We start from the raw sequence: 15,267 nt of genomic DNA, 5'->3' as shown, positions 1-15,267 counted from the left end.
CCCTTAAAATCATCTATTGAGTACCAGAAGTGCTTGTTGAAAATTGGTGGGTTCAGAATAACATAATTTGTGCTTACTAATATTTTTTGAACCCAATTCGTAAATTTACTAACAATTTCGAAAGGCCAGGGAGAGCAAAAAGTAGGTACGAAAAAAAACACAAAAAATCTATATCTGCCCCTTCTAGTATTTTGTAGATTTCTTGATATGATTTGACGCTAGTAAGAACAATCAGATTTTACGACATGGGTGTTTCTTTCAAGGAATAGTATGCTTTCAATTTATTTACACCATGAAGAGGTTAGTTGTCACATACTTTCTTCATTCATGTATCATGGGTCAAAAGACATGTATGCGTATGATTTTTTTTATTCACAGAGAAATCCAACCATTGGTGACAAGTTCTCAAGTCGACATGGCCAGAAAGGTGTATGCAGTCAGCTGTGGCCAGCTGAAAACATGCCTTTCACAGAGAGTGGGATGACACCGGATATTATCTTCAACCCCCACGGCTTCCCCTCACGAATGACAATAGGTAGGTAGAACCAGCAACCGCCCATCTTCCATTGAAATTTTGTATCCCTGCCACTTGAACAAAGACATCATGTGAAAGTTTTGGAAAGTGAAGAAAATAACACAGTGACAGGAAAAATACAAATAATGTAACATTTATTTTCAACTTGTATTGTACAAACCAATTCTTCTTCATTATATTTTTTAATTAATCATATAATTATTTTGTATGATGTCATAACACTCCAGATATTAAGAGACAAAAACTGTCATAAGACTTGATGAAACCCATTATCAATCAAAGTGATGTGTTGAGACAAAGCTCAAATTTTTGTTATTTGTTTACTTACACTTTTCTTTCTCACCTTTTTCTTTTTAGAGGTTATAAACGGCAAGCGACGGTATTTGGTTTCGGATATAAGACCTCTGGGGTAAAAATTAGCATATTTGGCGGGAAATAATCACCGAGCGAAGCGAGGTGATTATTTCACCCAAATATGCTAATTTTCACCCCAGAGGTCTTATATCCGCAACCAAATACCCGAGCGCACCGTTTATAACCTCATTATAATATGTTGAAGTTAAAAACAAGTGGACAATTTCGTTATTTAGGGCCGAAGTTGGAACGACAGTTCAGGAGCGCCCAGCCTCATACAAACTCTAAAAAAGAACGTTTCAGAACGCGCGCGCGTGCACAGTTGCATTCATAAACTACGGTTACGCAACGCATCGATATCGCGATTAGACATCGAACTTGAAGAATTTTACTTAAAAAACGCTCAAAAAACTTTTAAAAATCATTTTGTTGTTACATAGCCTCCGCTGCTTACAGAAACTCTTCATATTTTGGTTCGTCAAGCTGCACTAGCCTAAAATTTAACGATCAAAAACAATCTGCATAGACTTGTTCGACATTACGGCGCGTTGAACTCTCAAGTTGGCGTTCGAAATTTGCGCGAGCTCAAAAATGTTACGCGGCGCGCAGGTCTTCTTGTTGAGAATATTAACCCCGGCTCCAGCCAATCAGATTGCCGGATTCCAGCCAAGCATATTATAATATTCTTTCATTCCAGGAATGATGATTGAAAGCATGGCTGGAAAATCTGGATCTTTACACGGTCTCCGCCATGATGGTACTCCATTTACATTCTCTGAAGACAGACCTGCCATTGACTACTTTGGTAAACTTCTCAAGGAAGGTTAGTGCAGTGGTGTTTTGTGTCAGTGCAATAAGACAAAGGTTTGATGGACGTCTTATAGCTCAATTTGTTATGCCCTAGACATGCAGCCTGGAAAAAAGTTTTCAACTGTAGAAAAGTCTATCTAGTTAGCAGTGACAAACCTAACAGTAATATTGCATGTGAACACAAATTTGATTTTCACAAGGTCCACAGTGGTATATGTCTTACTAGACCTCTGACTGTCAATCTGGTAGATTTAATAAACAGAAAGCAAAATTTTGACATTTATGGACTTAGATATACTCTGTTTGCTTAAAATAACAAGTTTGGCCTGCAGTAAAAGTAAATGTTGAACTCAAAAAGTTACTCTTTCCTCATGAAACTTGATTCAGAAATATCAACGAATACTTTACTGTAACTTGATCACGCAAGGATATAGCACAACTGGCATCAACAGCACATTCTCTTTCTTTTTGCATTGGCAAGCCATCCAAGCTAAAATTTGACTCATTTCCACCCCACAGCTGGTTACAATTACTACGGCAATGAACGTATGTACAGTGGTGTTGATGGTAGGGAGTTAGAGGCGGACATCTTTGTTGGTGTTGTCTACTATCAGAGACTCAGACATATGGTGGAAGACAAGTTTCAGGTGAGTATCTTTGACCACCAACCCCTGCCTCATCAGCCTTTGGTGCATCTCCATTGTTTACAAGAGGATAGGTGGACCTAGGTACTTGGAAATGGGGGTGAAAGGGTTAAGTAGTCCTCAATCAGATGCTCAGGGTGTTTTCCATTGTAAATAAATGGAAGAACATCCTCTAAAAGGAAAGTTGAATTTGTCATGTGGCTGTGAGTGAATCAAATATTCTACAATCTTGTGAGTATTGTTTAAATGAGATATCATATAAAACCGAAAAAGAAGACAGCTCTTGAAAGACATGAAGTGTTAATAAGAAATATCAAGTGAAATGTGTAAACTCTGCATGTAATATCATAGATTTAAAATGTAGTCTGAAGCAGAGGACCCCTTTGGAGAAATGGTTAGCTAGTTTGTGATCAGCTGGTGTTATTTCTGTTGTATTGAGATATAAACAGTACTTATTGGGATGGGAAAGCTCACACAAACAACACCAGACATTCTCTAATTTGAAATGTTCTTGTGAAAACATCCCCTTGCTGTTCTTTACTTCTCCACAGGTGCGTACAACTGGTCCCATTGATATTCTGACTCATCAGCCAGTCAAAGGAAGGAAACGAGCTGGCGGGATACGATTCGGTGAAATGGAACGTGATGCCCTTCTTTCACACGGCACATCATTTCTGTTGCAAGACAGACTTGTGAACTGTTCCGACAACTCGGTGGTAGGCCTCTTTTATTTTGCAAGATGTCTCTGTTGTGTGTCTTTGTCAGGCTCAGGATGTATACCAATGGTTGCCAAAATATTTTCAAATATGTTGCAAATTGGCAATTTGAAAGGGGAAATTCAAAGATGTATTCCCTATCATAAATGAAAGGAATTTCTGTAAAAATAACAACAAAAGTTATGCATTGTCTGACAAAAATGAACACACTGTGTATATATCAAAATTTTCCGTGTCATTATATTTACTGCTGGCTAATTCTGAATTAAAAATATTCTGTTTATGATTATTAAAAATTCTCATAGAGCCAAACTTTTTTTCATATGTTACTCTTAGCTGACAGTTTGTTTAATCATTTTCTGTCCTGGAGGAATAGTGTCTTGTTAGTCCCACACCATATTTCTATACAGCAATAGGAACTACTCAAATAGCAGGCTCCGAATAGGTTGCGTATTATGACAGAACCCCATGGCCTTGGAGGGCACTCTGTAAAGTTCCGAAGGTATTTCCCGAGGGATACGGTGTATTCTGCCACCAGTACTTTTCCGAGCGAAGCGAGAAAAAGTACTGGTGACCTTGGCGTGAAATAATTTCTTACCATGGTTTTCTATGTAACATTTAATGGCATGTGACCTGTTTCTGAAATGCACTGAAGTTGATAGAACACGTGAAATACTTTGCTGAAAGCAAGCAATTAGTAAAATATTTAAAGCAGTGATAATTAGCTCAATCAAAAGCTAAAATACTCAGAAAAGTGTCACAGTTTTTTCAAAAATGCAAAAAATATAGAGGGACTATATTATCTCTGACTGTGAAAATACCAACATTATTTCGCTGCCAACAAATTGGTAATCTGTGGTACATATGTAATAATTTATATGTTGTCTTTGTAAAAGTGAGACTTGGGGTAGTATGCACTTTGAAATGTAAGACTTAAACTTTTGCTCAAACTTTTCTCCGTGAAACTCAAACCAGTCTCATACCAAATCAAGAATAAAAATCAGGGGTCACTGGGCAAAGTTTGGTACAAGAGAAACAAATTATGTAATATTTACCAATATTTAAAATTTAAAATGGCCTCCATCACTGGGTTAACTCTATGGGGAAAGTAAATTTTTTTTCTTAAAAAACTGAACCGGTGAAATTTTTTCGTACTTCAAGAGCCTGATCATAACCCCCCGAAAATTGTAAAATTTTTTGAGTCCAAATATCTGTCCCCAAGGTAAATTCTATCTTAAACAATTTTTAGAGAAGGACTGTAACAATAAATTGTCTTTTTGATCATACCTTCCTCATTTTTCTTTCCCTAGACCCAACTGTGTACAAAGTGTGGCAGTCTACAGGGTATAATACAACACAAGAAATCTGTAATACTTGAAGGAGGTTCTTCAAATTCGTCATCTCAATGGTACTGCAGGATATGCCAATCATCTGATCACATCCAGATCATCTCAGTGCCTTACGTGTTCAGATACTTACTTGCTGAATTGGCTGCTATGAACATAAAGACAACATTGGATGTAAACTGATTGTAAATGTTTTTTTGTTTCATCGCTGCATGCAACTGTGCTCCTCCAATGTCAGTGCAGGGAACATGTACATCCAGGAAGTGTGTGGTGGCTGTGAACTTTGTGCCTGGACTTGTTGCCAAGGCTACCAGTCTGATGACAACAGCAGAACTACAAATCCTTGGACTGCCTCCCATACAAGAGCTACAAAATTCAACATTAGATCAGAAAGAAAATAAAAACATGACAAATAAAGCTGGATCCAACACTTCTATATGAAACTATGTAACAACAGTGCAAAAAAATATATCATAACCCATCCGTGGGCATTGAGTTATCTTGCAGCACATTGCCACATCCTCTATTGGAAGGCAAATGGCTGCCTGTCCACAGGCACAATTGTCATGTTTGGCTGGCTGTAATATATGTATAACAGTTTTATAGCAATAAAGAAATAATCTTTAACTACACTGATGTGGCAGTGATTAGTTTATGACTTCTGTAGTGGCAATAAGTTTCAGTTCCTGTTGGGCAAGAAGTAGGTCACATAACTTAAATGACCAGTTTTTACCTCTTGCCTCTTCTATTCACACCTGTAGCATAGTGTCATATTGCTGTTCTTTACTTTGTACATAAGTTGATCAGTTAAGACCCTAACTAAAATGAACAAGACCATCATCTTGACAATTGTGGCTCTATCATATTCCTAAGAATTCTATGATCCTTGTCTTCGTTCAACGTCAACGTTTGACAGCGTCATGTATCTAAGCAGATTTTCATCCCGTGCAATAAGCTTTAAAAACAAGTGTGGAATTAAAAAGTAGATCAAAAAATACCAATTCAATAAAATGACCTACATTTGAATACTGCCAGATGATTATTCTTGGCGGGTGTGATTTGTGATACGACCTTTGACACAAATTCCAAAGTCAATTACAGTGAAACCTGTCTATTGAAGACACCTTCAGGCAAGGAAAAAGTGTCCTTAATATACAGATATCCTTAATTGAAAGGTGAAATTCTATTCAAAGTGTAGCTTTTCCTTTGATCAATCTGTCCTTAATGAAGAGGTGTTCTGATTAGAGGTGTCTTTAAGTACAGGTTTCACTGTACTCTGATTGAATGAATTAAGTTCCAACAAGCCAAAGTTGTGAAATGAGATTCAAGTCATTTATAGGTGCTATATCACAGTACTTATTTAGATTGATATTCTTGAACAAATAATATCTCAAACACCAATCTAAAAATAACATACAAAGCTCAAATTCTTTAATACTTCAAGCTTGTCAAGTTTTATATAACTTGGTAGTAGAGGAATACTACCAATGCCCATTCTTGCCGGCCAAGGGGCACAACAAATTAAATGTCAAGATCAGATTCAGAAGGAATATCCTTTAAAAGACTCTTGTTTTCAAACCATTTTACAAAGTTAGTGCATAAACACATCCGTCCAGAAAAAATAGGTTTTATAAAGCGGTATACTCTGGGTATACTATGCTCATTTTGGTAAGAGGAAATAAAAATAATAGAAGATAAATTACACATTGCTGCCACACATCTGCAAATTGTGTTTAATATTCACAGAAGAGACGTTTTATGTATGGTGTACCATGACTTTCCTCATCTGTCATCTTGACAACCTCCAAACAGGTCAGTGAACTTTCTTTGTCCTCTCTAGGACAGATATAGAAAAAAATGCAAATTGGTCATGTATGATAAAAATTAGTTACATATCAACTAAATTATACAGAGCAATTACAATGTGTCTACATGTCCATGTGTTTACTGGTAAGGTTTGTCTAGGAACTCTCCTCAGTTACAGTATTAACTATAGTTCAACCAAAACCTAGGTAGGTAGGTTTTTGGTTAAAAGCATATCATATACCGAAACCAAGGCAAGATCCTAGACTATAGTAAGGTAGGACAGAGGAGCCAGTAAAGCCAGGTTTGGAGTGGGAAAATTCCACATGGATACAAATACTTTATGAATGAGTGTAGAGAATTCTCGTCATTCAAAATACTTGTTGAAGACTTTTTCTCTTTTGAAGATAATACATTTTTGAACAAATTTTATGTAAATTGCACATATGCAAAAGATGCTTATCAGTTACTGGTCACCACTGTAACATAGGTCAGTGACACAGCTGTCACACTATAACAACTGCCAGACCTTGCTGTATACACATTCTCATCTGACACGACACACAGGATCTAAAATTTCAACAAGCAACAATGTTTATCACGACTACTGTCAGTGGTACACCAATTTGAAATCATTTTACATTTTGGTTGTTAAGACATTTGAAAGAATTATGGTGAAAAATTTCCTTTAAAATACAGGTGAGGATGTCATTCAAATAATGGAACTGTGTTTTCACCGAGACATTTCTCACATACAGTAGCACTCTAGTCTGAAATCTATCAAACCTGTAATACGATGCTGTGGACTGGTGGATCCTCTAAGCCAGTACAGTGTTTTGTTCTGATGATTGAGGGAATAGATACGGTGAAAATCTTGGCATCTGCAGACAATGCATACTGCCGAAGGACACATTGAGCCAAAAGCTGAGTCTGTGTTTAATGTGCTCTCAAATCAATGTTGTCTCCAAAATTGAATCAGCACCAATGCATATGTAGACATCCTGATATTCCATGTGGATGTTCTGCAAACTGTCGATGGGTCACTTGCTTATTACCCTAGATGTGACGGTAGATTTATGAAGGCATAATAGTAGCCTACAATGGACTGCAGTAGTGCAATATGCCATTAACTACAGTCACAGACCGATGATGTCTGTTTGCGCAACTGTACAAATCTCAGATCTGTCTATGGGTCATGGTATACAGAAGAGAACATACCAGTATGTGTTGGTATGTCTGGTATGTTGCATGATAAGCTTCACAGTTTTCAATGAAGTCATTGCATGTCTTGCATTTGTGAACATCGAACGGGGAATAAGTCCAACAAAGACAACGAAATTAGAAATAATCCATTTAAAGGACCTTCCTCAGCAAGTACTTAAATTGCATAAACACAGTGAGTAAAAAAATTAAACCAACAGCAATGATAACAACTGTAGGTATTAAATCCTACGACTGCAGCTACCATGCCCTTGATATTATCCGCATGCTGAAGTACATGTACATCACTTGTGACTAGAGCATTAGCTTTGAGATAAGTTGTAGAAGTTCTCTGTGAATCTCCTTCTGGAAGAATGTCATGAAATCATTTGTTTATTAATCAATCCTAAACGTGAAGAACTTCCCCTTTGGAATGAAAGGCATGGAATTTCACTGCAGGACAATGTATTGTCAGCTTTGTTGATTGTAGCTGTTGTTAAACCTTCAACATGACCTTGCAGCTAGATTAGTAACTAACATTGCGTTGGGAGTTATATTTATGGGAGGCCACATGACAAAGGCAAAATCCTTTGTCAGCCTGCTTGTGTATTTTTTTAATGATCAGATGTTGTATGCAATGACGCTAAAAGATCTTGGTTGAATGCCAATGGTGGCCCATATCATTTAACTACAGATATACTACAGGCTTTGGAAAATCATTCAAAGAGAAAATCAATTTCCTTTCATAATCAAATGTATATGTACCTGTCTGCCGCTCCAAACTACTTAAATAGAGAAAAGAACTAGACTTTCTTCTACCATCTATGCTTCTATATATGTATTAGTGTTTGCAACGACCAAGGCTTTTTTCATCTAAAACTCTTGCTAAGTAATATTAGGACAACATAGATGTGTTTTGGGTTTTGCAGTCTGAGTACGGCTATGATCAGACTAACACTGTAATCAATCACTGTAAACTACTTGACAATTGCAAATAAAGGAAATGGTTACCATATATAAGTTTCCAAGAATGCTTGTTGCAACAGAACTGAAGATTTAAAATGTTAAGGGATTCGTCAGCGAGAAACATATCAGGGTTCCACCTAGTACAGTGGATGAATAAGGGTGCTGGTGACACAGGTTTCTTCTGCCAATGGCCCATTGTGGGTGACCTTTCCCCTGAGTGACCTAAATGACCTTTGCACTTTTATCACTGGTAGGGCCAGCAGTTACCCTCGAAAGACAAATAGCTGAAAGTCTTTATATGCATATAATGTAAGGCTCCAACGCATGTGCAACAGGTATTCTTTGACAAGGTTGAGTACACTACAAAAGAGACTTCCAGAGAACCTTCATGTACTCACATTTCAGAGAAGTAAAACTCATAAAAGGGACAAAACAATTGTAGGCATACTGTGAAAAACACATTAGTATTTCATTTTGAGGTCAATCTTTATTTAATTAATTATTGGAATTGTACAGAAACAAAATGTGTGTCCTGAGAACTTGAAGTTCTAAAAAGCACCGATTAAAAAATAAACATCACTGACATATCTAGCGATTACAATCTGTACATGCCAAAGTTTAAATTTGGGGTTGAAGTTAAAAACTGTACATCCCAGGACTTTCCCATTTCTTTGGCTCTCTTTCAAATAATGCTTTACTCTTTTTTGGCTCAACTTCCAAAAACAAGCTTTGAGAAGAATAAATACAAACACGACACACATTAAGCAGCTACCTTTCACATCAAATAAAAAGGTTAATGTTATTGTTTTGAAACCTAAAATTTGTCAGACATTCATAAATAAATTTTGGCTTTGGCTGATACTAACCTTGGTGATTTATAAAACTGTTGCTGGGTCCTTGACATATCCAATTTACACTTAATATGTAAAATAAAGCAATAAAATCAACAACTCTTTTAACAGAGGTTTTTATTTCTTGTGATTTGACCGGTATCCATGAGACGCACATTTGTGAATTGTTGCAATTTGATAACACTTCGTCTTTAAGTCAGCTGCACACACACAAAAATAAATTCTGTAGTTCCTGTATAAATCGCCAAGGTTATGGGATGGTTGAGGGAACTCTGCTGGTGACAACTAATGGTGCAATTCTGGTCAGTTTGCTGTAGACTCCTTCAGGTACGCAATAAGATCCGCCCTCTCCTTCTTCTTCTTGAGACCGGCGAAGATCATTTTCGTACCGGGGATATACTTCTTGGGGTTCTCAAGGTAGATCCATAATGTGTCCTCACCCCAGGTGATACCTGATGAGAGAGTAAATTGTACATACTCACAACACTTATATACAAGATCAAACAGTATAATGTGCTTCTTATGTGTCTGATGTAGTATTAATTAGCTGCATTTGGCATTGCTTGTTAGGTCAACCTTGAAATATTTCTGAGATTGATCTACTATTTTTAACTACTTTGCAACAAACATATTATGACTACAATATACAATACATTTCTGCATCGACATCGTTGCTAATTCTCTACAAGCATTCACCCAAGACGAATCTTTCAGTGACGACCCACAAATACATACCCTTGTTCTTATTTGCATCCGTATAGGAGAAACCGGCTGCTTGGCCTGTCTTCCGGCCGAATAAACCATGGAGATTTGGCCCAGTCTTGTGTTTACCTCCTTTGTTCACTGTATGGCACTGTTCGCACCTCTGAATAAAAAGTTTCTTGCCTTTGGTGGCATCTCCCTTTGGAACTTCGTCACCCATATTGCTATGATTATCTGAAAGGAAGAAGGCGAGTGACAACGGTGAGACAACGTGGAGTGCGTGACTGACTGAGGTGTGTGAGCGCGACCAGACTAATCCCGGCTACGGCTTACGCAACACTTTCACAAATGTCAGCGTTACGAAACCTTCCACTCTTATACAAGTTACTATTGCGTTGCTTATAAAATCCGATGGCGAATGTCTTTGTTGGTCGAGAAGGTCAATAAAAAGAATTAATTTCCTTGAAACACGGTGATTTCCGAATATCTGACATCATTAATGACCTTCAAATACATTTATACGATAAATTTTTGGACGCGTACATTCGGTATGAATAGTGTGAATGGCTGTGACGTCACAATGCGCGTCATGACCCCATTCTGCTGATGTGGTTTCCATGTATGCATGTGACGGAAGTGTAAAAAATCCTTTACGGTATATGGCAAAACTATCGTTTGAATGAAACTGTAGAGGATCAAACAAGAATGTAAAGAGATGTGTCACTGAAGGGAGCAAGTTGTTGAAGAACATCAACCTGTTTCCGACGACGTAGAACTTAAAAGAGGTTCACGTACATTAGGCCCATAGGGTCGATCGTCATGTCTCGCGCTCGATACGTAGTACAGTAGTATGGTAAATGCAGTGATCCTCCTTAAAAGTGGTTACAGATTTTTTACTGAATATTGTCGAATGATACCAAGCGACCGCGTGTCAAGTGAACAGGAAAACGTTCGTACAATAAAAAGCGGACCCTGACCCGAAAGAAGGAGGTGGGTTGACGAACGTGCACGTACGCCAAGGCTGTGGAACCGGCGAAACCGCCACACTCTAACCAGTCACGCGACAGCAACTGAACTATTCTCGCCTTAAACAAAAAAGTACATCATATTTGACTCCAAAAATACTCAACATTTTGACAACAGTTATAGTATAGAGTGGATGTAATCGTTAGACATTGATATCGATGAAAAATATTGTAAAAACTTACAGTAATTTTACGCACAGGACGCAGAACGTGATCTTCAGCAGGATCTGAAATTTTATCCGAGGTCATATAATGCGCATGCGTACTGATACACTATGACATATGAGTTCCAAAAATGGAAAACGCCGGTTATACGGACATCGGATTGGTTTATTCATGACAATCTAATTTGCATAGTCTGACCGAAAATGACCGTGACTCAATCTATCAATGATCAGATCCGAGAACCACCTAGCTAGCACCTCAGACCTTCAGCTCTGTGACGCAATGTTGCGTACGTCACACGCGTTATACGTATACAAACTGAACACAAGCGCGGTATAAACTGTGTAAACGTGTTTCTAACCATCGAAAATTACAATGTAAATGCTACAGCCCTATTGACAGTTAGGGGGCGTTTTATCATGGCCGGCCCGCCAATTCCCCATGAACCTGAAAAATCATCTTCATGAAAAACTTTATCATACCCACTTTCGCACGTCACAGCCCATCTACTCATGGGACTAGTCCTGTGGTGCACCAATGCTAGATCACATTTTGTTGTTTTCAAGATTTTTTATGCTTTGTTTCAAGCTAAAGGAACTAGCATAAAGGAACTTCTAGTTCTACATAAAACTTGCGCTCATGGCTTGCCTTGTGAGTCAAAGTTTGCAAGGAACCTGTGCTTTCTTCTCTGATGGTACATGATATGATAAGATAAGTCTACACGTAGAAAACATCCTTGAAATTATAGTATAACAGCTTCTTGACACTTTCACAAAAGACTTAGAAACAAAAGTCATTTTGAAAAACACTCAAAAAGTGGTGTCAACGCGCGCAATCACTGGATTTCGAAGTAAAATTACAAGATCACTCATAACATCTATACCTAACCCTGCGTAAGATGCTTTGAGTATCCGGCAGACCGTACAACGCCGGGAACACAAAGCATCTCACGCAGGGCCTATCTGTACCATAAAGCCTGCAAAATATGTTGATTCAGCAGTTTTCCTAGTGCTTTTGATAAAAGTTTACTTTCATTTAATGCTCAGCAACAAATTTTTACTTCGTACAATGGAAACAAATAGTTTTATAAATGAATAATTTAGAACTCAATGCTTGAGGAAGCGATGCCTCAGACGAAATCGGTTGCTGTCATACATGTATGGGGCACGAATTAGCCGTAAAGAGGTGTGGCCTGCACCTGAAGCACTATAAGTAAGACTATAAAAATATCAAATGTGAATACTAGGAAAAGTGTGAATAATAATATTTATCATAACGGAGCCTGAACGTCTTCTGAAAAAATGCAATGAAATGTATTAATTTGAAATTGGAGCTCCAAAGGGCGCGTTTCAAATTTAAAAAATGACAGAAGGTATTATGTTTGTACATTTTCTGTTTTCGTGTCTGCTTTGAGTCTTTTTTTCTTTTCCTTCCTTCTGCGGCTGAAATTTGTTGTTCAAACGCAACTTCTTGGAATCCCTCCTATTTTAAAAGCGCCCCCATGGACATCGAATGTCTACCCCTTGGCCGTTGTTTTGATTTTACGCTGTAACATAACAAAGAGTATCTAGGGACGGAATGGGCATGTTGGATCACCGAAAAATCACTTCATCGTTAGGCTTGACACAGCAAGTCTCAAAAGTCTAAGGACTCAAATTTGAGACTTGTGCAGTTGTTAGCTTAGTTTTAAGTGATCGGAACTACCAGAGGACGGGATTGGAGCCTCAGATACTCATGAATTAATGATTACCTTCTTTTAACCCTTTCACCCCCAGTTCCCTGTATACAGGTCCAACTTTACCATAGAAAACAATGGATCTGGGACAAACCATGGTGGTGAAAGGGTTAAAGGACAAAAAGCAGTAATTAAAATTGCCCGGAGTATCACTATAAAAAACAATAATCCTCTATGAGATGCTTAAGCCTTGATTCGGTGACAAATACCCAACCAGTTTCGCAGCCGTAGCTTCATGCTCCTAAAATATATTTAGAGGCATCGACACAAAACTCCCTAGACTTGGCAAAGCCGATATATTCAAAAACTATCATGAGCACGATAGAAATATGAATAGCACTGGAGAATAAGCGTGATGTAAAAAATCTTAGTTTGAGTGGGGTGGTGAACAATTATGCATCTTTTATCAACCATGGCATCGGGAGAGCATCGCAGAATCTTGAAATGCTACCCAGATACACAACTTGAATTCATCGCAAACTGTGAGTTATTAATCTGTATATTTATTATATTATATCTGATATTTCCTCAGTCCGTAACCCTAGGAATAACCTACCCTAGGAGCATTACATTATAACGCCACACGCCGTTGTTGGTCGACGTCGCTTGCATTATTGCATTATTGTTATTACCTGCCTTTTAGCCCGGCACATCACAATATACAAGTCAAGTGTTACGAACAGAACCCCGAGTCGCTTATGTTACTTGAATATTTACTATGTGGATATTTCATCGAACGTCTTCATATCATCGCCCTTAAAACTTATGCGCATTGGAAAACAACATTAAAATCTACGGGGGTTCGGAATCGAAGAGCCCAGGGGATTAACTTTCTCGAGCCCCTCCCCGGGTGGGGATTGGTCCTTACGCCCGTTAAAAAGTCGCTGACCCTTTCCTTTTATGGGAAAAGCATGGCAATACAATGCTGACCCCTGCCAAAGTTCGAAAACTGGATGATCCCTCAGCGTTCTCCCAGAGCAATTAGAAATTCAAATATTGAAATAACTTTTATTCATGTTGTAGACGATTAGCCATGACGATATTCATCATCAGAAATTCCAGGAGGGAAAAATGCCCCTTTGGCTTAAAAAAATTTAGGAGTCTTTTGTCTGTTGTATTATGCCCGAGTTCACAGACATCAAGTGAAATTGGGTGGGATTCAAGAAAATTGTCTCTGATTTTTTAATAATCCCCTATCAACCTAAAAAATTTTAAGTACACCTTCAAAAGTTGTTATTTTACAGTCCCTCCTCCCCCCAAAAAACTATGTCTTCAGTCCATAGAGGCGGTGGTTGGTTGTGCATTTCAGTATTTTCACGTGGCAAAACACTTGTTATCGCTTCTCTTAAAAACAAACAAACAAACAAACAAACAAAAACAAAACTGATTATTGGAAGAAAATTGGGATAAGGCGACTTCCCCTCATGCTCACCTGGCGAAAAAAGTGTACACAATAAGTGTATGCAAAAAGAAGCTTATGCCCTGCATGGTATTTAAATGCAAGGTGCTTGAAATATTGTATGCAGGCAGCAAAGTGTGACAAAAACCGAAAAGGGTGGTCAGCTCGTCTGTCTTGGAGGGTTGCAGATTGGGGATGCGGTTGACTGTAACCTACGTAAATCATACTTCAGACAACCTGTCTTTAGTTCTCGGTAACGACTTTAAGCAATTTCACATTGATCTTGTCGCTGCTATAGCTGGGATGTGCACAGTTCGATACACGGCGGCCGCTGTGTAGTATGCATTAGCCATTTTCCTATCATGCATACCATGCAGCGGCTACCGTGTATCGAATCACACGCGACTGTGTGAGGATGTATGGTTCCATAGCGCATGACTTTACCTCACAGGCGCTCCTTAGCTGGGTAGTCTGCTAAACAGATCGATTTTCGGCTCGATCTCTCGATCCCGTGGTCGATATGCCCGCCACTGTAACCTAAGTGAGTATTTAGGTTGCAATGGCGGGCATATCGACTACGGGATCGATAGATCGAGCCGAAAATCGATCTATTAGCAGACTTCCCAGCTGAGCCTGAGGAGCGCTTGTGCTTTACCTGGGCGATTTCTACGCAAAATTCCGGGAACTGCAGCAATCCCGGAGCGTGGCGTTGTGTCACCCTATTAATAAACAGGTTTGTCTCATGAAAGTTAAAATTATTCCCGAAGTGAAACTTTGGTTTCGGGTATCTCAGTGTCTGAGGCTCCTTGTCTGTGTTCCAGAAAGATATGACTCCCGGGTATGGCTACGTTTACCTGTTTGTTTGACGCCCGCAAGCGGTAGAATAGTGAAATGCCAGGTATTAGATTCTGACGAACCTGGGGACTCTAAATGTCACCAACTATTTACAAATGTTTTAATGGTAGAGTGATAACAGCTCGGATTATTAATTTTGGCGTCTAGAAAATACCTTAACA

The 15,267-nt window shown here is 38.5% G+C and overlaps 2 protein-coding genes across 2 annotated transcripts in view; one reads left to right on the top strand and one right to left on the bottom strand.

Annotated features, from left to right (window-relative positions):
* Window positions 1-5,037, top strand: part of LOC139140077 (DNA-directed RNA polymerase I subunit RPA2-like) — a 36,029-nt gene extending 30,992 nt beyond the window's left edge. Inside the window, 5 exon segments of the mRNA XM_070709084.1 lie at window positions 379-535; window positions 1,587-1,712; window positions 2,219-2,346; window positions 2,895-3,059; window positions 4,370-5,037. Of these exon segments, the coding sequence (XP_070565185.1) occupies window positions 379-535; window positions 1,587-1,712; window positions 2,219-2,346; window positions 2,895-3,059; window positions 4,370-4,588 (795 nt within the window). The 3' untranslated portion in view covers window positions 4,589-5,037.
* Window positions 5,038-8,841: 3,804 nt separating this feature from the next.
* Window positions 8,842-11,225, bottom strand: LOC139140076 (cytochrome c). The gene is made up of 3 exons (XM_070709083.1): window positions 11,136-11,225; window positions 9,961-10,161; window positions 8,842-9,677 (listed from the first exon to the last, which is right to left on the bottom strand). The coding sequence occupies exons 2-3, from the start codon at window positions 10,145-10,147 to the stop codon at window positions 9,529-9,531; spliced, it is 336 nt and encodes a 111-aa protein (XP_070565184.1). The 5' UTR covers window positions 10,148-10,161; window positions 11,136-11,225; the 3' UTR covers window positions 8,842-9,528.
* Window positions 11,226-15,267: the final 4,042 nt, after the last annotated feature.

Source organism: Ptychodera flava, chromosome 9 (assembly GCF_041260155.1).
Source record: "Ptychodera flava strain L36383 chromosome 9, AS_Pfla_20210202, whole genome shotgun sequence".
Classification (NCBI taxonomy): domain Eukaryota; kingdom Metazoa; phylum Hemichordata; class Enteropneusta; family Ptychoderidae; genus Ptychodera; species Ptychodera flava.
The sequence above is the reverse complement of the archived record's forward strand: the minus strand, read 5'-3'. Positions and strand labels throughout refer to the sequence as shown.